The sequence below is a fragment of the Schistocerca nitens genome, chromosome 1 (genome assembly GCF_023898315.1).
Source record: "Schistocerca nitens isolate TAMUIC-IGC-003100 chromosome 1, iqSchNite1.1, whole genome shotgun sequence".
NCBI classification, from domain to species: domain Eukaryota; kingdom Metazoa; phylum Arthropoda; class Insecta; order Orthoptera; family Acrididae; genus Schistocerca; species Schistocerca nitens.
The window spans coordinates 1,111,540,866-1,111,562,346 of NC_064614.1; the positions used below are offsets into that span (position 1 = coordinate 1,111,540,866).

Genomic DNA, 21,481 nt, shown 5'->3' on the forward strand with positions numbered 1-21,481 from the left:
GTCAACGCGTTGTTATTTCAAGCGGCGCAACAATAAGTTTAGTTATGTAGTCTTGTAGCGAGGAGCAGAGCCAATGTCGCGGTGTATTGGTCGCGATAGGCCTCGAAACTCAATTGTTGGCAGTATAGGTACCACCTCAAATATCTGACGGGCCGGATACGGGGGATGTCCGGCCAGCTAACGCGGGCCGGTTTGCTGGCCCTCGCGGGCCGGTTTCGGCCCGCGGGCCGTGGTTTGGAGACCCCTGCTTTAGACGATGACCGGTTTCAGTCCGTAATAACCATCCTCAGATCTTTTTTACACCATGTTCTAAAGTGATAAGGCCATAATGGCATCGTCAAAACATGTAAATATAATCACCACAGCATCGTCATATAGATCTAAAATAAGGTGTAGAATAGGCCACATCGTCCAAACAGTGATTATTTCAGTTTATTTTCAGTGTAAACAACGTCAAAACTGGAAATAAAAAATGCCTCTGCATATGGACGTGACCCCATGAGCCTCGGATTACCATTCTGAACTCCTTCCGCTGCGCCAACCACTGTCGAAAGTCTACGCTAACACAAAGGCTTAGGCCTCGCCCGACCAGCGCCAAAAATGGTGTTTTTTTCTAAACGCTTGGCCATCTGGAGCTCCCAGTTCTGTCACTTTCATTTCTGACCAAATCTTACATCCACAACGCACAGGAATCAGCGGCTCCTCCAAAAGAAATACGATTGTAAAGTAGGATTTTCTACTAACAAATAATTTGAAGAACAATCGTATTCATAATTTGAAATCAGTGATTCCTCCTTACAAAACTCAAGTGACTATAAAATTAGCTGTGATACATGTCCAGCCTATTACATAGAACAGACAGGACGACCAATTGCTGTTAAATGTAAAGAACATCTCTTAGGAAGAAAGGGTACAAATATACACACACCAAAACAAGTTTTGCATCACCCTGGTTCTCAGAACTCCTGAAGATAGACGTTGACTGTAGATATTGTATTACAGTCTCTTTGACTATTCAAAGATGTCACTAAAGCCACCCAAAGATAAAAACAACCATGACTGAGCAGCGCCTATTATACGGAGGGGGCCGGACAGCCGATCACTTCCTCATTTCACCAGGAAGGAGGTACACGGCTCGTATTGTCTGTAATATGTGGAGGAGCGCCATCTTGCATAAAAATGACCCTATCCATACATCTAAGCCGTTGAAGGGCTGGAATGACATTGATATGCAAAAGACTCTCGTAGTTCTACGGCTTGATCGAGCTCGCAGGGGCGAACTGTACGTTTCCCCTTGCAGAAACAACCACTGCTTGTAAACAGCTTAAAGAATCATCGAATGTTTAGAGCGATAGGAAGTTCAGTGTAGTACTCTCGATGAAAATCGTTTCGCAAAGTTGTGACTGAATTGCACTTGTTACTGAGAAGGCAAGAAAGCCTTCAGTGCTGAGTTATCACCATCTCGACTCTATGCGCAGTGTGGTTGTAATTAAGCTTTCGCTACTTGAGAAAGCCCCATGTAAGGACATGCAGAAGAGAAGTAACGAATTTATTGAAAGAAACACATTTTAATTTCCATATGAGATGATAGGATTTGTTAATATTTGCGTTACACGTTACAAAAGTTGCTGAATGAGACAATCATCTGCGTCAACGACAGCCTGAACCGCACAAGAGAAACTATTTCACAATTGTTTGCAGCACTTTCCGAACGGTGAACCGCGGAATGTTCAGTTGTCGTCATGCAGCTCGTGCACTGCTTGAAGATAGCACATCGGGTCCAGCATTCTCAGCCGTGGCAAAAGTAACTTCTTCAATAATTTGAGCGCATCTGATCGTCGGCATCTCCCAGCAGCAACTGACAAATCATCTGTTAATTCGAACGTCCGAATCACTTTCAACCCCAGAACGGAAAACAGATCTCTCCATATTCCTTTAATGCGTTGATACTTGCGAACAGTACCGGCACGGTTCCAGTTGTTTTGATAAAATACACTACTGGCCATTAAAATTGCTACACCAAGAAGAAAGCATATGATAAACGGGTATTCAAATGGTTCAAATGGCTCTGAGCACCATTGGACTTGCCGGCCGAAGTGGCCGTGCGGTTAAAGGCGCTGCAGTCTGGAACCGCGAGACCGCTACGGTCGCAGGTTCGAATCCTGCCTCGGGCATGGATGTTTGTGATGTCCTTAGGTTAGTTAGGTTTAACTAGTTCTAAGTTCTAGGGGACTAATGACCTCAGCAGTTGAGTCCCATAGTGCTCAGAGCCATTGAACCATTGAACCATTGGACTTAACATCTGTGGTCATCAGTCCCCTAGAACTTAGAACTCCTTAAAACTAACTAACCTAAGGACATCACACACATCCATGCCCAAGGCAGGATTCGAACCTGCGACCGTAGCAGTCGCGCGGTTCCGGACTGAGCGACTTAACCGCGAGACCACCGCGGCCGGCAAAACGGGTATTCATTGGACAAATATATTATACTAGAACTGGGCATTGAGTCAAACAGAGCTTGGATGGCGTGTACAGCTACAGCTGCTCATGCAGCTTCAGCACGATACTACAGTTCATCAAGAGTAGTGACTGGCGTATTGTGACGAGCCAGTTGCTCGGCCACCATTGACCAGACGTTTTCAATTGGTGAGAGATCTGGAGAATGTGCTGGCCAGGGCAGCAGTCGAACATTTTCTGTATCCAGAAAGGCCCGTACAGGACCTGCAACATGCGGTAGTGCATTATCCTGCTGAAATGTAGGGTTTCGCAGGGATCGAATGAAGGGTAGAGCCACGGGTCGTAACACATCTGAAATGTAACGTCCACTGTTCAAAGCGCCGTCAATGCGAACAAGACGTGTAACCAATGGCACCCCATTCCATCACGCCGGGTGATACGCCAGTATGGCGATGACGAATACACGCTTCCAATGTGCGTTCTCCGGGATGTCGCCAAACACGGATGCGACCTTCACGATGCTGTAAACAGAACCTGGATTCATCCGAAAAAATGACGTTTTGCCATTCGTGCACCCAGGTTCGTCTTTGAGTACACCATCGCAGGCGCTCCTGTCTGTGATGCAGCGTCAAGGGTAACCGCAGCCATGGTCTCCGCGCTGATAGTCCATGCTGGTGCAAACGTCGTCGAACTGTTCGTGCAGATGGTTGTTGTCTTGAAAACGTCCCCATCTGTTGACTCAGAGATCGAGACGTGGCTGCACAATCAGTTACAGCCATGCGAATAAGATGCCTGTCATCTCGACTGTTAGTGATACGAGGCCGTTGGGATCCAGCACGGCGTTTCGTATTACCCTCCTGAACCCACCGATTCCATATTTTGCTAACAGTCATTGGATCTCGACCAACGCGAGCAGCAATGTCGCGATACGATAAACCGCAATCGCGATAGGCTGCAATCCGACCTTTATCAAAGTCGGAAACGTGATGGTACGCATTTCTCCTCCTTACACGAGACATCACAACAACGTTTCACCAGGCAACGTCGGTCAACTGCTGTTTGTGTATGAGAAATCGGTTGGAAATTTTCGTCATGCCAGCACGATGTAGGTGTTGGCACCGGCGCCAACCTTGTGTGAATGCTCTGAAAAGCTAATCATTTGCATATGACAGCATCTTCTTCCTGTCGGTTAAATGTCGCGTCTGTAGCACGTCATCTTCGTGGTGTAGCAATTTTAATGGCCAGTAGTGTAGCTTTACTAGTAAAGTCCTGCTCACATTGTCCAGACCCATCTTGACTCTCTGCAACTGTACTGCACACTGATACTTGTGTTTCAACCCAACGCCGCCGTCTCAGAGGCTAACGGTATCATTCCTGTAAAATTAGGTACCCATATGGTAAACAGTTTCCCGTCCACACAGGCTCAAGTAGCGAATGTTTACAATAACCACCCTATACATTGGACAACTAAAGAGCGAGTGAGCGAGCTCGCTAGCCCCATCAGGGAGACACATACCGTCAATCACATGACTCGCCAACTTACAACTGGCGGCAAAGCAAACTTTTAGTTTCGACGTGTAAGTTAAAGTACCCTAGGTTTCTATATTCTCTCATCTCAAAGATATAGATTTGAGAAATCGTACGAATATTTTTAAACAACATAATTAGTAAATTAGTAATGAGATTTCCTACAAAGTAATACAGCCTGCTATCTTCCATGATAGAGCGATCCATAATGATGAATTTGGGTGCTGATTTCAAAGAACGTAACCGAAAACTGCGCTGTAGAGCATGCGAACCGAACTCCCTGAATGCCCATCCTTATTTGGGTTTCTTTTGCTTTCACTATGTAGCTTCAGCCGAATGTTGGGCTGAATCCTTCGACTAAACCATGTCACATTCAGAAACATCTTGAAACAAACCTGTCCTGTTGTTAATTTAATTTGTGTGTTAAGGATCCATAATTGTTCTTCACGGAACTAGTGTGTACTGTTCCGGTTTTCTGGGAACATCTACTGTACTTCCTCCAGGTGCGATGGAAGTTATGTAAACCTTCTTCCGCGTAAGTGGAAGTAAGTGGAATGGCTCACCACAATATCTGCAGTCTAATCTCTCACCACTCCCTGTTAGTGGACAACGTAGTTTACGTTAGCGTTCACATCGTTCCGGAATTCCTATTGTCTAAATTCCCATTACGGGAAGGTAACTCCCGCCGCCTTTGATAATTACTGACCGTTTATCTCAATTTGGGACAGCCCCTGCTTAGCAAGAGGTAGGGATACTGGTGCGAAACTGTGTTAAAGCTTGGTAATTCGTTCCGCAGGCTGGAAGATACCGCTAAGGAAACCCCGCTTGCCTCAGCGAAATCCGCTGCCACCGAGTGCAGGCCAGGGACGGCGGAAAGCGAGCGTCGCGCTCACAAGGACGTTCAAGGTCGCTCCCCGCCGGGCTCACGCTGGGCCCCGTTAGCAAGGCCGCTCGTGTGCGACGCCCAGGTCGACCATTCTTTGACGACGCGACCTTGAGACTTCGTCATCCCACATTTCGTCCATGTTGTTGTTGTTGTTGTGGTCTTCAGTCCTGAGACTGGTTTGATGCAGCTCTCCATGCTACTCTATCCTGTGCAAGCTTCTTCATCTCCCAGTACTTACTGCAACCTACATCCTTCTGAATCTGCTTTAGGGTATTCATCTCTTGGCCTCCCTCTACGATTTTTAGCCTCCACGCTGCCCTCCAATGCTAAATTTGTGATCCCTTGATGCCTCAGAACATGTCCTACCAATCGATCCCTCCTTCTAGGCAAGTTGTGCCACAAACTCCTCTTCTCCCCAATCCTATTCAGTACCTCCTCATTCGTTATGTGATCTACCCATCTAATCTTCAACATTCTTCTGTAGCACAACATTTCGAAAGCTTCTATTCTCTTCATGTCCAAACTATTTATCGCCCATGTTTCACTTCCATACATGGCTACACTCCATACATATACTTTCAGAAACGACTTCCTGACACTTAAATCTATACTCGATGTTAACAAATTTCTCTTCTTCAGAAACGCTTTCCTTGCCATTGCCAGTCTACATTTGATATCCTCTCTACTTCGACCATCATCAGTTATTTTGCTCCCCAAATAGCAAAACTCCTTTACTACTTTAAGTGTCTCATTTCCTAATCTAATTCCCTCAGCATCACCCGACTTAATTCGACTACATTCCATTATCCTCGTTTTGCTTTTGTTGAAGTTCATATTATACCCTCCTTTCACTGTCCATTCCGTTCAACTGCTCTTCCAAGTCCTTTGCTGTCTCTGACAGAATTACAATGTCATCGGCGAACCTCAAAGTTTTTATTTCTTCTCCATGGATTTTAATACCTACTCCGAACTGTTCTTTTGTTTCCTTTACTGCTTGCTCAATATACAGATTGAATAACATCAGGGAGAGGCTACAACCCTGTCTCACTCCCTTCCCAGTCGTTGCTTCCCTTTCATGTCCCTCGACTCTTATAACAGCCATCTGCTTTCTGTACAAATTGTAAGTAGCCTTTCGCGCCCTGTATTTTACCCCTGCCACCTTTAGAATTTGAAAGAGAGTATTCCAGTCAACATTGTCAAAAGCTTTCTCTAAGTCTACTAATGCTAGAAACGTAGGTTTGCCTTTCCTTAATCTTTCTTCTAAGATATGTCGTAAGGTCAGTATTGCCTCCCGTGTTCCAATATTTCTACGGAATCCAAACTGATCTTCCCCATGGTCGGTTTCTACCAGTTTTTCCATTCGTGTGTAAAGAATTCGTGTTAGTATTTTGCAGCTGTGGCTTATTAAACTGATTGCTCGGTAATTTTCACATTTGTCAACACCTGCTTTCTTTGGGATTGGAATTATTATATCCTTCTTGAAGTCTGAGGGCATTTCGCCTGTCTCATACATCTTGCTCACCAGATGGTAGAGTTTTGTCAGGACTGGCTCTCCCAAGGCCGTCAGTAGTTCTATCGGAATGTTGTCTGCTTCCGGGGCTTTGTTTCGAGTCAGGTCTTTCAGTGCTCTGCCAAACTCTTCACGCAGTATCGTATCTCCCATTTCATCTTCATCTACATCCTCTTCCATTTCCATAATATTGTCCTCAAGTACATCGCCCTTGTATAGACCCTCTATATACTCCTTCCGCCTTTCTGCTTTCCCTTCTTTGCTTAGAACTGGGTTTCCATTTGAGCTCTTGATATTCACACAAGTGATTCTCTTTTCACCAAAGGTCTCTTTAATTTTCCTGTAGGCAGTACCTATCTTACCCCTAGTGAGTTAAGCCTCTACATCCTTACATTTGTCCTCTAGCCATCCCTGCTTAGCCATTTTGCACTTCCTGTCGATCTCATTTTTGAGACGTTTGTGTTCCTTTTTGCCTGCTTCATTTACTGCATTTTTATATTTTCTCCTTTCATCAATTAAATTCAATATTTCTTCTGTTACCCAAGGATTTCTACTAGCCCTCGTCCTTTTACCTACTTGATCCTCTGAAAGAATGCATAATAAATGAAATGATCGTATGGGAGTTCAAAAAAAAATGGTTCAAATGGCTCTGAACACTATGGGACTTAACATCTGAGGTCATCAGTCACCTAGAGGCTAGAACTTAGAATGACTTAAACCTAGCTAACCTAAGGACATCACACACAACCATGCCCGAGGTAGGATTCGAACCTGCGATCGTAGCGGTCGCGCGGTTGCAGACTGAAGCGCCTAGAACCGCTCGGCCTCTACGGCCGGCGATCGTATGGGAGTGACCGCCGGGAATTTCCACATGGGGAAGTTCGCTCGTTAAGTTACATGCCTTTCCAGCTGACGCTGCAATAGGCGTCTTGCATGTCGACGATGGTGGAAACATCACGACGCCCAGTCCTCAGGAGGAGAAAATCCCCAATCTGGCCGGGTATCGAACCCGAGCCCTATGCATGGCAGTCAGATACGCTGACCGCTCAGCTAACTAAGCGGACAAAGAATGGATAGAAAGAGCGGCATATGAGGCACTGAGGAAAAAGATGAACTTAAGGAAGAAGAAACGATTAAGGGTTTGGAATGAAATTATCTCACAAGCCATTGAAGGAAAAGATAGATCCCAGAAAGAATGCTCCTGCAGAATAAAACGCCAGAAACTGAAGGGTAGTGTAAGCAAGGAATTATTTTATAACTAAAGCAGAACAAGATGTACGAGGGACGTCAACTTTTGTATGTAAATAATGAAATATTTAAACAGAGCGGAGAAAGATACTGCAGAACTAAATATAATTAGCGAAGATCAGCGGAAACAATTTTATAAAATATTGTGGCACGTAGAAGATCCAGAATTCAAGGAGAAGGAGGAGATCACATCAGGTAATGGTAGAAGAATCGCCAGTAGTTTTACAAATAACGAAGAACAGGAAAGCACGAGGATCAGGTGGCATTAAAATATGCTTACCCCTTTTGCAATTTTAGATTATTACATTTATTTAATGAATATTGGCACTATTCTAAAATACCAAATTGTTGGTAAATATCAGAAGTAATATCAATTTCTTAAAAATTCAAAGAAACAATTGTGAAAACTGTAGAGGAATTTGTCTCCTAAGCTCAGCCTATAAAATATTTGCAATAATCAATAATAGTTTAAGAACCATGACAGAAACTCTCCTATTAGTAGAACAGTATGGATTCTACAGCTACATGGTTACTCTGCAATTCACACTTAAGTGCCTGGCAGAGAGTTCATCGAACCCTTTTCATACTACTTCTCTGCCATTCCTCTCTCGAATGGCGCGTGGGAAAACGGAACACCTAAATCTTTCCCTTCAAGCGCTGATTTCTCTTATTTTCATGCCATTCGTGCAGTGATAATATATTTAACATACAAAAATGTTACAGGAACAACGAGAAGTCAAATTAAAAACACATAGCTTTCATTTGCTTCGAAAAAGCTTTTGACAGTGTGAACAGAAAGAAACTGTGGGACATAAAGCGGGATATACTATACATCTTATTGAAGATATAAAAAGCTTATATATTGACATAAAAATAATAATAAAACGTGGCAATAATAAAACTGAAGAAATCGCTACCAATAAGGGACTCAAACAAGGCCAACCTCATTAACGTATATATAATTGATTTGATTAAAAACTTTAGTAAGAATTTAAATCTGGGTATAAGGATTAATAGAAATAAATATGTTAATATATTGGGTGGTTATAATTAAACTTTCCCTTTTAACAAGTTACAACGTGGAAACTAATTGCCTTACGAGTACCGAACTTAGTAGCATTAGTGTCGAGAGTATGTGGTGCATGCTGTACATGCGTCACAGCGCAACAGTCCAATTCCAACCATGACCATCAGGTGCCGGGATCAGACATAGTGATTCATAGTCTCACACACCTGACCAGTCGCAGTGCACTCCCGGAGTGTGTGTGAATTCCTGACTGCTGAGGTCATCGGTCCTAGACTTACACACTACGTAAACTAACTTACGCTGAGAACAACACTCAGGCACCCATGCCCGAGGGAGGACTCGAATCTCCGGCGGGAGGTGCCGCGCAATCCGTGACATGGCGCCTCTAACAACGCGGCCACTCCGCGCGGCGAAAGGATTACGGAAGGGTCCTCTTTCTCCACATGCTGTGCGGAGCATGATAAAGAAGTTCGAATCAAGTGGAGAACTGGGCGCCGCTCCGGGACGAAGCCGACGAGCGGTTGCACCACAGGTGGTTCATGAAATCGCTATTATGGCAGACAACGCTGCGCACAGGCAGTGCGCGTGCTGTGACTTCACAGTTGAACATCGCGTGGTCCACTGTACGGAAGGTGCTTCGAACTATTCTTAAAAGGTATCCGTACAAGATCCATATCGTACAGCAGCTTGCACCACAGGACGCACAATGACGTGTTGACTTCGCTCTCCACTCTCTCGCAACGATTGACGAAGGCTGGCCATGGACCCTCCTATTGGCAGACGAAGCTCATTTTTCTCTGTCGGGTGAGGTGAACACAGAGAACTGCCGAATGAGGGGATCTTCCCCTCCAGTCATTGTGCATGAAGTTCCTCTGTGTGGTGAACGTGTCATCGTGTTGTGTGGCTTCACGTCTACGTTCATCATTGGCCCATTCTTTTTTGAACAGGTTGGCGCTCAAGGACCAAAGCTGTGCAGTCTGACTGACCAGCGTTATTGCGATATGTCTCGCCAGCATGTCATACCCGCCCTACAGGAGAGAGACGCATTAAACTCTATAGTTTTCATCGCACTTCGGTCGTGAAGTTCGCCTGCTTCTCCGAAACACATTTGGAAACAATCGAATTATCGCCCGATCGTTTCCAAATGTTTGGCCGGCACGGTCACCTCACTCCCTCTGATTTCTGGTTGTGGGGATACCTGAAGGGCGGGCTTTACCAGGAGAACATTCACACATGTGCTGATCAAGAGACGTAGCCAGCACACCCACGGACATGCTTCGTTCTGCTGCGCAGAGTGCAATCTTGCGCTTTCATACTCTGCTGGGCACTGATGGGCGCCATATTGAGCAGCTTTTGTAGCAGTAATGGTATCGGTATGTAATGGTATGATGTACAGCATCAGCACATTAAAGGTGTTTCAGTTTAACTGACTCTGCATTATTTCTCTTACACATGTCATTGATATTAAAGCTACTAAGTCTGGTTCTAGTACGGTAATTAGTTTCTGTGTTATAACTTGTTAAATAGGGAAGCCTAATTGTAACAACCGGTACTTATGTACGCAAATTATGTTACAATTTTGAAGTAAGTGAAGATGAGCTACAAAAATCACTCTATAAATTATATCAATTAGGGAATTTTCTCAGGAACGAGTAGAGGTATCAAGTTGAAGTTTATGTCAAATATTCAGGCCTACGGTCCCTTGGCGTGCAACAAAAAAAAAAAGTCTTCCTTTAATCGAATTTTTATATCGTTCACAAATTGCTACATCTTGTAAACTCTGCGCGCTAATAAGGCTATAGAACCATGGTCTTTTACGAATGTACTTCTGGCCAAACAGCGATTCTAGCAGATAGAGTCGCACTCAGTCTGTGTTAACCTTGCCTTTTGAGTTCTTGTGGTGAAATTTCCACAGAAACTTTCATCCCCTAACACATTTCTTTAAAAGTAAAATACAAATTTTCATTCATTTAACTTTAAAAATGTTTTAACGCAACGAAATATTTTTATAAAAATTTTCATGCCCTATTTCACCCTCTTAGGTGCTGTCTTCATAAAAAAAACCTCAAACACGTATTTTTTTATTTCTAATCAAGAAGCCAAATACAAATTTACAAAGATTCTGTTTCAAACATTCTTTACTAATGAAAAATTTCTGTAAAAACTGTCATCCCCCGTTTTACGGACTTCCAAAAACAAAAGCAATTTCCAAAAACAATGAAACACGTATTTTTTTTATTTTTAACTGACAAGCAAAATACAAATTTTCTTACCTTTAACACAGGACTCGCTTTCGGGAGGATGACGGTTAGAACCCGCTTCCGGCCATCCTGATTTTGGTTTTCCGGAATTTCCCTAAAATCGCTTCAGGCAAATACCAGGATGGTTCCTTTGAAAGGGCGCGGTCGACTTATTTCCGTATCCTTCTCTAATCCAACGTAACCTCCTCCGAAATAAATTAATCAGTCTTAGCTTTAGCTTAAAAAATGCTTTCATAATGATATATTATCATAAAAATTCTCATCCTCCGCTTCACCACCTTAGAGGTTGAAAAACATAATTTTTATATCTAACAGAGAAATTAAATACCCTTTGATGTAGCTTTAAAAACGCTTTATTCGTACCTGAATAACGATTTATGTTTAAAAAAACTTTCACCAACTGTGTTCCCGTTAGTGGTAGAATTTCCAAAAATACTGAACACGTATTTTTTTTTATTCCTGACTGAAAAACCAAATACCAGTTTTCGTACTTCTTCAAAATAGTATTAGTAGCGACATACTTTTAAAAATCCTTTCATCCCCTACTTCAGTCTCTTAAGGGTAGAATTTCGAACAATCACTTGCTAAATGATGCCTGCAGTACAAGATCAACACACTTGCCAAGTTTCAAGTTCTGTCCTTAACAGTTTATGCTAGGCGGTGATGAATCAATGAATCAGTCAGGCCCTATTTCACCCTCTTGGGGGCTGAATTTCCAAAAACACTGAACACGTAATGTTTTGACTTTAATCGAGAAGATAATTATAAAGTTTCATAGATTTACCTTTGAAAATGCTTTCATAATGATATATTTCCATAAAAACTTTCACCCCCTTGTAAGGTTGAATTTCCAAAAACACTGAAACACACATTTTTTATATCCAGCCGAGAATTCAACTACCAGTTTTCATAAATGTAGCTTTAAAAATGCTATAGTACTTCTTTAATAATGATTTATTTTTTTAAAAAAGCTTTCACCAATTATTTCACGCCTATAGGGGCTAAATTTCCAAAAAAAATGTTTAAAGTCATAGTTCTTTGCTTCTGGCCAGGAAACTAAATACCAATATTCGTATTTCTAGCTTCAAAATTGCGTTAATAGCGACATGGTTTCAAAAACTCTTTCATCACCTATTTCACCGCCTTAGGGGAGGGATTTGGAAACATACATTCGTAAACAATGCCTACGATATAAAATCAATACCCTCTCGAAATGATAACTTCAGTGCAGAGTCATGTAAGGCTGCAGTCAATGAGGACAATGGACGGTGGGCGCTACACGTGTAGTGTGCGACAAGTTGAGAATTTGGGTTGAACAGAAAGCGTGTCCACATAGCCAAAGCCATTAAGGCGACCGCTCGCGTAAAGCGGGAATTCCGGATTCGAGTCCCGGTCCGGCAAAAATTTTCACTTGTCGGCATTGTCGCTGAGATCAGTATTTCTCTTAGATCATGCATAAAAAATTGAGCTTATAAATAAATGCAAAAGATATAGCCGTTTATGCCATATTTTGATACTCGCAAACTCACCCATCAAAACCTATGGGGGACTATTCGTTGATTTACAATCATGAAATTTAACAAGAAACAAGGTTCCACAACACAAGTGAAGGAAAAAGACCTAACATTGCTAATTTGTAATTATATGACATAAAAATATTTTTCTCCATTTTTGTCCATCTGTTCATCTATTAAGGCTCCTTTTTCACAGGAAGTTGAAATTTGTGTCAAATAGTAAGATCTACTGTCCCTCGGCGGTTTAAAACACTTACAAGCTTCTACGTCAATGCAATCAATGTACACTCACTCACTCCGTCTTCAGGCCACGATTGGCCTACCGGGACCATCCGACCGCCGTGTCATCTTCGGTGGAGGATGCGGATAGGAGGGGCGTGGGGCAGTACACAGCTCTCCCGGTCGTAAGATGGTATTCTTGACCGAAATGTACACTACTGGTCACTAAAATTGCTACACCAAGAAGAAATGCACATGATAAACGGGTATTCATTGGACAAATATATTATACTAGAACTTACATGTGATTACATTTTCACGCAATTTGGGTGCATACATCCTGAGAAATCAGTGCCCAGAACAACCACCTCTGGCCGTAATAGCGGCCTTGATACGCATGGGCATGTACAGGTACAGCTGCCCATGCAGCTTCAAAACGATACCACAGTTCATCAAGAGTAGTGACTGGCGTATTATGACGAGTCAGTTGCTCGGCCACCATTGACCAGACGTTTTCAATTGGTGAGAGATCTGGAGAATGTGCTGGCCAGGGCAGAAGTCGAACATTTTCTGTATCCAAAAAGGCCCGTACAGGACCTGCAACATGCGGTCGTGCATTATCCTGCTGAAATGTAGGGTTTCGCAGGGATCGAAAGAAGGGTAGAGCCACGGGTCGTAACACATCTGAAATGAAACGTCCACTGTTCAAAGTGCCGTCAATGCGAACAAGAGGTGACCGAGACGTGTAACCAATGGCACCCCATACCATCATGCCGGGTGATACGCCAGTATAGAGATGACGAATACACGCTTCCCATGTGCGTTCACCGCGATGTCGTCAAAAACGGATGCGACCATCATGATGCTGTAAACAGAACTTGGATTCATCCGAAAAAATGACGTTTTGCCATTCGTGCGCCCAGGTTTGTCGATGAGTACACCATCGCAGGTGCTCCTGACTGTGATACAGCGTCAAGGGTAACCGCAGCCATGGTCTCCGAGCCGATAGTCCATGCTGCTGCAAACGTTGTCGAACTGTTCGTGCAGATGGCTGTTGTCTTGCAAACGTCCCCATCTGTTGACTCAGGGATCGAGACGTGGCTGCACGATCCGTTACAACCATGCGGATAAGATGCCTGTCACTCGATTGCTAGTGATATGAGGCCGTGGGGATCCAGCACGGCATTCCGTATTACCCTCCTGAACCCAGCGTTCCATATTCTGCTAATAGTCATTGAATCTCGACCAACGCGAGCAGCAATGTCGCGATACGATATACCGCAATCGTGACTGGCTACAATCCGATCTTTATCAAAGTCGGAAACGTGATGGTACGCAGCCGGCCGGGGTGGCCGAGCGGTTCCAGGCGCTTCAGTCTGGAACCGTGCGGCCGCAACGGTCGCAGGTTCGATAGCTGCCTCGGGCATGGATGTGTGTGATGTTCTTAGGTTAGTTAGGTTTAAGTAGTTCCAAATTCTAGGGGACTGATGACCTCAGATATTTAGTCCCATAGTGCTCAGAGCCATTTGACCCATTTGTTGGTACGCATTTCTCCTCCTTACACGAGGTATCACAACAACATTTCACCAGGCAACAACGGTCAACGGCTGTTTGTGTATGAGAAATCGATTGGAAACTTTCCTCGTGTCAGCACGTTGTAAATGTCGCCACCGGCGCCAACCTTGTGTGAATGCTCTGGAAAGCTAATCATTTGCATATCGCAGCATCTTCTTCCTGTCGGTTAAATTTCACGTCTGTAGCACGTCATCTTCGTGGTGTAGCAATTTTAATGGCCAGTAGTGTATGTCACATATTTTGATACAAACTCACTCATCAAAAACTATAAATGAACTACCTGCATGTATAATTAAGTTTGTATGGAACCCTTAGAGCGCCAGTCCTACTAACACTTGGCCGAGTTTTTTAGTTTTAAGCGATTGTTTCGCAAAACATAGACACCCAGAAATAGGGTACAAACATACAGTTACTTTATTTTATACGTAAGTATGCGAGAAATATCTACGTCGTACTGATGTGACACACTGTAAGTTCGCGATGTGCTTCGACGAGCTGGCTGTCTTGCAGGCGTACGTGTCGTGCTCGTGGGGGATCCCGCACATCGGCTACGTGCTCATGTGCTACGGCGCCGTCAACTGCGCCTCCTCGGCCGTGGTCAGCTGGGTGTCCAAGTCCGTGGGCCGCGTCGTCGTCATCTCCATCTACCTGCTGTTCTACGCGCCCATCCTGGTGACTCTCTTCTTCTGGCAGCCCGACCCCACCGTCAGCACCGCCGCCTTCTTCATCTTCGTCTCCTTCTGGGGGGTCACCGACAGCGCCTTTCTCGTCGTCAACGGTGAGCCTACCTCTCACCAGCACCACCCTGTCTGGGAATCAGTGACGTAGACCATTGTTTTGCAGTGTACTGAGGACTTAGAGAGGTCCTCTAGAGTAACTAAATCCTGCGGACATTTGCTGGAGTAAAATATTCTATAATGGTATGTCGTTGTCGTCGTCGTCGTCATTGTCATCGTTCCAGAATGAGATTTTCACTGCGCCGCAAAGTGAAAATCTCATTCTGGAAACATCCCCCAGGCTGTGGCCAAGCCATGTCTCCGCATTTATCCTTTCTTTCAGGAGTGCTAGTTCTGCAAGGTTCGCAGGAGAGCTTCTGTAAAGTTTGGAAGGTAGGAGACGAGGTACTGGCAGAAGTAGAGCGGTGAGGACAGGGCGTGAGTCGTGCTTGGGTAGCTCAGATGGTTTAGCCGGCACGGTAGCTCAGCGAGATCGGTCTACATCTACATCTACATCCATACTCCGCAAAACACCTGACGGTGTGTGGCGGAGGGTACCCTGAGTACCTCTATCGGTTCTCCCTTCTATTCCAATCTCGTATTGTTCGTGGAAAGAAGGATTGTCGGTATGCTTCTGTGTGGGCTCTAATCTCTCTGATTTTATGCTCATGGTCTCTTCGCGAGATATACGTAGGAGGGAGCAATATACTGCTGGCCTCTTCGGTGAAGGTATGTTCTCGAAACTTTAACAAAAGCCCGTACCGAGCTACTGAGCGTCTCTCCTGCAGAGTCTTCCACTGGAGTTTATCTATCACCTCCGAAACGCTTTCGCGATTACTAAATGATCCTGTAACGAAGCGCGCTGCTCTCCGTTGGATCTTCTCTATCTCTTCTACCAACCCTATCTGGTACGGATCCCACACCGCTGAGCAGTATTCAAGCAGTGGGCGAACAAGCGTACTGTAACCCACTTCCTTTGATTTCGGATTGCATTTCCTTAGGATTCTTCCAATGAATCTCAGTCTGGCATCTGCTTTACCGACGATCAACTTTATATGATCATTCCATTTTAAATCACTCCTAATGCGTACTCCCAGATAATTTATGGAATTAACTGCTTCCAGTTGCTGACCTGCTATTTTGTAGCTAAATGATAAGGGATCTTTCTTTCTATGTATTCGCAGCACATTACACTTGTCTACATTGATATTCAATTGCCATTCCCTGCACCATGCGTCAATTCGCTGCAGATCCTCCTGCATTTCAGTACAATTTTCCATTGTTACAACTTCTCGATACACCAAAGCATCATCTGCAAAAAGCCTCAGTGAACTTCCGATGTCATCTACCAGGTCATTTATGTATATTGTGAACAGCAACGGTCCCATGACACTCCCCTGTGGCACACCTAAAATCTCTCTTACTTCGGTAGACTTCTCTCCATTGAGAATGACATGCTGCGTTCTGTTATCTAGGAACTCCTCAATCCAATCACACAATTGGTCTGATAGTCCATATGTTCTTACTTTGTTCATTAAACGACTGTGGGGAACTGTATCGAACGCCTTGCGGAAGTCAAGAAACACGGCATCTACCTGTGAACCCGTGTCTATGGCCCTCTGAGTCTCGTGGACGAATAGCGCGAGCTGGGTTTCACACGACCTTTTCGAAACCCATGCTGATTCCTACAGAGTAGATTTATAGTCTCCAGGAAAGTCATTATACTCGAACATAATACGTGTTCCAAAATTCTACAACTGATCGACGTTAGAGATATAGGTCTATAGTTCTGCACATCTGTTCGACGTCCCTTCTTGAAAACGGGGATGACCTGTGCCCTTTTCCAATCCTTTGGAACGCTACGCTCTTCTAGAGACCTACGGTACACCGCTGCAAGAAGGGGGGCAAGTTCCTTCGCGTACTCTTTGTAAAATCGAACTGGTATCCCATCAGGTCCAGCGGCCTTTCCTCTTTTGAGCGATTTTAATTGTTTCTCTATCCCTCTGTCGTCTATTTCGATATCTACCATTTTGTCATCTGTGCGACAATCTAGAGAAGGAACTACAGTGCAGTCATCCTCTGTGAATCAGCTTTGGAAAAAGACATTTAATATTTCGGCCTTTAGTCTGTCATCCTCTGTTTCAGTACCATTTTGGTCACAGAGTGTCTGGACATTTTGTTTTGATCCACCTACCGCTTTGACATAAGACCAGAATTTCTTAGGATTTTCTGCCAAGCCAGTACATAGAACTTTACTTTCGAATTCATTGAACGCCTCTCGCATAGCCCTCCTCACACTACATTTCGCTTCGCGTAATTTTTGTTTCTCTGCAAGGCTTTGGCTATGTTTATGTTTGCTGTGAAGTTCCCTTTGCTTCCGCAGCAGTTTTATAACTTGGTTGTTGTACCACGGTGACACTTTTCCATCTCTTACGATCTTGCTTGGCACATACTTATCTAACGCATATTGTACGATGGTTTTGAACTTTGCCCACTGATCCTCAACACTGTACTTGAGACAAAACTTTTGTGTTGAGCCGTCAGGTACTCTGTAATCTGCTTTTTGTCACTTTTGCTAAACAGAAAAATCTTCCTACCTTTTTTAATATTTCTATTTACGGCTAAAATCATCGATGCCGTAACTGCTTTATGATCGCTGATTCCTTGTTCTGCGTTAACTGTTTCAAATAGTTCGGGTCTGTTTGTCACCAGAAGGTCTAATATGTTATCGCCACGAGTCGGTTCTCTGTTTAACTGCTCAAGGTAGCTTTCAGATAAAGCACTTAAAAAAATTTCACTGGATTCTTTGTCCCTGCCACCCGTTGTGAACGTTTGAGTCTCCCAGTCTATATCCGGCAAATTAAAATCTCCACCCAGAACTATCACATGGTGGGGAAATCTACTCGAAATATTTTCCAAATTATCCTTCAGGTGCTCAGCCACAACAGCTGCTGAGCCAGGGGGCCTATAAAGACATCCAGTTACCATGTCTTCGCCTGCTTTAACCGTGACCTTCACCCAAATCATTTCACATTTCGGATCTCCGTCAATTTCCTTCGATACTATTGCACTTCTTATCGCTATAAACACGCCTCCCCATTCACTGTCCAGCCTGTCTCTGCAGTATACATTCCAATCTGAGTTTAGGATTTCATTACTGTTTACGTCTGGTTTCAGCCAACTTTCTGTCCCTAGTACTATATGGGCGTTGTGACCGTTTATTAATGAGAGCAGTTCTGGGACCTTTCTATAGACGCTCCTGCAGTTTACTATTAGCACATTAATATTGTTATTTCCTGTTGCATTTTGCCTACTCCTACCTTGCCGCGTCTCAGGAGGCGTCTTGTCGGGCCTAGGGAGGGAATTCTCTAACCTAAAAAAAACCCATGTGCGCTCCACACGTACTCCGCTACCCTTGTAGCCGCTTCCGGCGTGTAGTGCACGCCTGACCTCTTCAGGGGGACCCTACATTTCTCCACCCGATAGCGGAGGTCGAGAAATTTGCACTCCAGATCTCCGCGGAATTGTCTGAGCCTCTGGTTTAAGCCTTCCACTCGGCTCCAAACCAGAGGACCGCGATCGGTTCTGAGGACGATACTACAAATAGTTAGCTCTGATTCCACCCCGCGAGCGAGGCTTTCCGCCTTCACCAATTCCGCCAACCGCCTGTACGAACTGAGGATGACCTCTGAACCCAGACGGCAGGAGTCATTGGTGCCGACATGAGCAACAATTTGTAGTCGGATGCACCCAGTTCTCTCTATCGCCGCCGGCAGGGCCTCCTCCACATCTCGGATGAGACCCCCCGGCAAGCACACAGAGTGAACACTGGCCTTCTTCCCCGACCTTTTCGCTATTTCCCTAAGGGTCTCCATCACCCGCCTAACGTTGGAGCTCCCAATAACTAATAACCCCTCCCCCCGTGTGCCTGCTGGGACCTTGCTGAAGGAGCAGCCATATGTCCACTCACAGGCAGAGCGGGCGATGCCACACGGCCAGCCTCCACATTTACCCTCTGCCTCGTGCGCCGCGAACGCCGCTGAACCCGCCACTCCCCTTGGGGAGAGGTTGGCCCAACCGCGCCCGGTACCCGCGAAGATGTCTCGACAGCAGGGACAGTGGGTGAAGCACCTGGGGTGTACCTTGCGACGCACCAGACTCCCCTCTGCCGTTACACTCCGAGGCAGCAGCCTGAAGACGGCTGACCGCGGCCATCAACACCTTCAGCTGTTCGCGAACAGTGGCCAGCTCCTCCTGCTTGGCCTCTGTAATAAAAAAACTGAGTGAAAGGACCAACAAACGAACTTTAACGGATGTCATGTGACGTCCGCAACGACCAAAGACAACGATAAAAAAAAATTTTTTTTTGATGGTAGAACACTTGCAAGTGGAAGACAAAGGTCCCGAGTTCGAGTCTCGGTCCGGAACACAGTTTAAAAAAAATGGCTCTGAACACTATGCGACTTAACTTCTGAGGTCATCAGTCGCCTAGAACTTACAACTAATTAAAGCTAACTAACCTATGGACATCACACACATCCATGCCCGAGGCAGGATTCTAACCTGCGACCGTAGCGGTCGCGCGGTTCCAGACTGAAGCGCCTAGAACCGCACGGCCACACCGGCCGGCCACAGTTTTAATCTGCCAGGAAGTTTCATATCAGCACACACTCCGGTGCAGAGTGAAAATCTCATTCTGGAAACGTCCCCCAGGCTGTGGCTAAGCCATGTCTCCGCATTTATTCTCTTTCAGGAGTGCTACTTCTGCAAGGTTCGCAGGAGAGCCTATGTAAAGTTTGGAAGGTAGGAGACGAGGTACTGGCAGAAGTAAAGCTGTGAGGACGGGGCGAAAGTCGCGCTTGGGTAGCTCAGTTGGTAAAGCACTTGCCCACGAAAGGCAAAGGTCCCGAGTTCGAGTCTCGGTCCGGCACACAGTTTAAATCTACCAGGAAGTTTCATATCAGCACACACCCCGCTGCAGAGTGAAAATCTCATTCTGGAAACATCCCCCAGGCTGTGGCTAAGCCATGTCTCCGCAATATCCTTTCTTTCAGGAGTGCTAGTTCTGCAAGGTTCGCAGGAGAGCTTCTGTGGAAAGTAGGAGGCGAGGTACTGGCGGAAGTAAAGCTGTGAGGACAGGGCGTGAGTCGTGCTTGCGTAGCTCAGATGGTGGAGCACTTGCCCACGAAAGGAAAAGGTCCCGAGTTCGAGTCTCGGTCCGGCACACAGTTTTAATCTGCCAGGAAGTTTCATTATCATCGTTGTTTTCAGTCCGAAGGTTGGACTGATGCAGTTCTCCATGTTAGTGTGTCTTGCACAACACGCTTCATCTCAGCATAACTGCAGGAACCTACAGCCACTTGAACCTGTTTACTGTACAAAACTCTTGGTATCCATCTACAATTTTTACCCCTCACACTTCCCTTAAAAATCAAATAGACGATTACTTGGTGCCATTAGATGTGTCCTGCCAATCGATCCCTTATTTAAGTTGTTCCCTAACACTTTTTACTCTCCAATTCGCTTCAGTATCTCTTCATCATATATTCGATATATTCATCTAATCTGCAGCATTCTTCTCTAACACCATATTTCATTAGCTTCTATTCTCTTCTTGTCTGTACTGCTTACTATCCACGTTAGGCTGCACTCCATACAAATACGTTCGGTAAATACTTCCTCGCAGTTAAATTTATATTAGATATTAAAATATTAGTCGCCCGCATCTCGTGGTCGTGCTGTAGCGTTCTCGCTTCCCACGCCCGGGTTCCCGGGTTCGATTCTCGGCGGGGTCAGGGATTTTCTCTGCCTCGTGATGGCTGGGTGTTGTGTGCTGTCCTTAGGTTAGTTAGGTTTAAGTAGTTCTAAGTTCTAGGGGACTTATGACCACAGCAGTTGAGTCCCATAGTGCTCAGAGCCATTTGAACCATTAAAATATTAGTCCTTTTCAGAAATGCTTTTCTTTCTATTGTCAGACTGTATTTTATGTCCTTTCTGCATCGGACGTCGTCAGTTATATCATGGCCAAAAAAATTAAAAGTCGTGTACTAGTTTTAGTGTCTCACTTCTAATCTATTTAGGTGTAAATTCCCTCTCTGCTATTAAATGGGGGACTTTTTTGGTTGCCAGGAGCATTTCGCTACTTTTATTTTTGAAGCACCTTCATTGCTCCTTTCTACATACGTGTTGTGGTCTGTACAGCCTAAGATGTCCTTTTCTTGGTCATATTACTAGTATGTCTTTAAAATAATAAAGTAGAATAACTACAACTTTGAACGATCACTGCGAAATGTGCAACCCAATGTGCAACAAGAAAGGGACACCTTGGGCTGTATAGAAGAACCAAACACAGTTTGATCGTGACACGTATGTAAAAATTACCTCTGGAGATGCTTCGAAAATAAAAGTAGCGAAATGCGTCTGGCAACCAAACAGAGAGCATATCATTTAGTCGCAGAAGCAGAATTTATACACTAAGAAGAGAACAACATCTAAATGCGCCACTACGTAACGACGGAAGTTACGTGAAATGGGAATAT

The 21,481-nt window shown here is 44.7% G+C and overlaps 1 protein-coding gene across 1 annotated transcript in view; it reads left to right on the forward strand.

Annotated features, from left to right (window-relative positions):
* Positions 1-21,481, forward strand: part of LOC126199011 (protein unc-93 homolog A-like) — a 315,006-nt gene that overhangs the window by 274,862 nt on the left and 18,663 nt on the right. Inside the window, exon 5 of the mRNA XM_049935695.1 lies at positions 14,737-15,004. Coding sequence (XP_049791652.1) covers positions 14,737-15,004 — 268 coding nt within the window. The remainder of the gene's footprint in view (positions 1-14,736; positions 15,005-21,481) is intronic.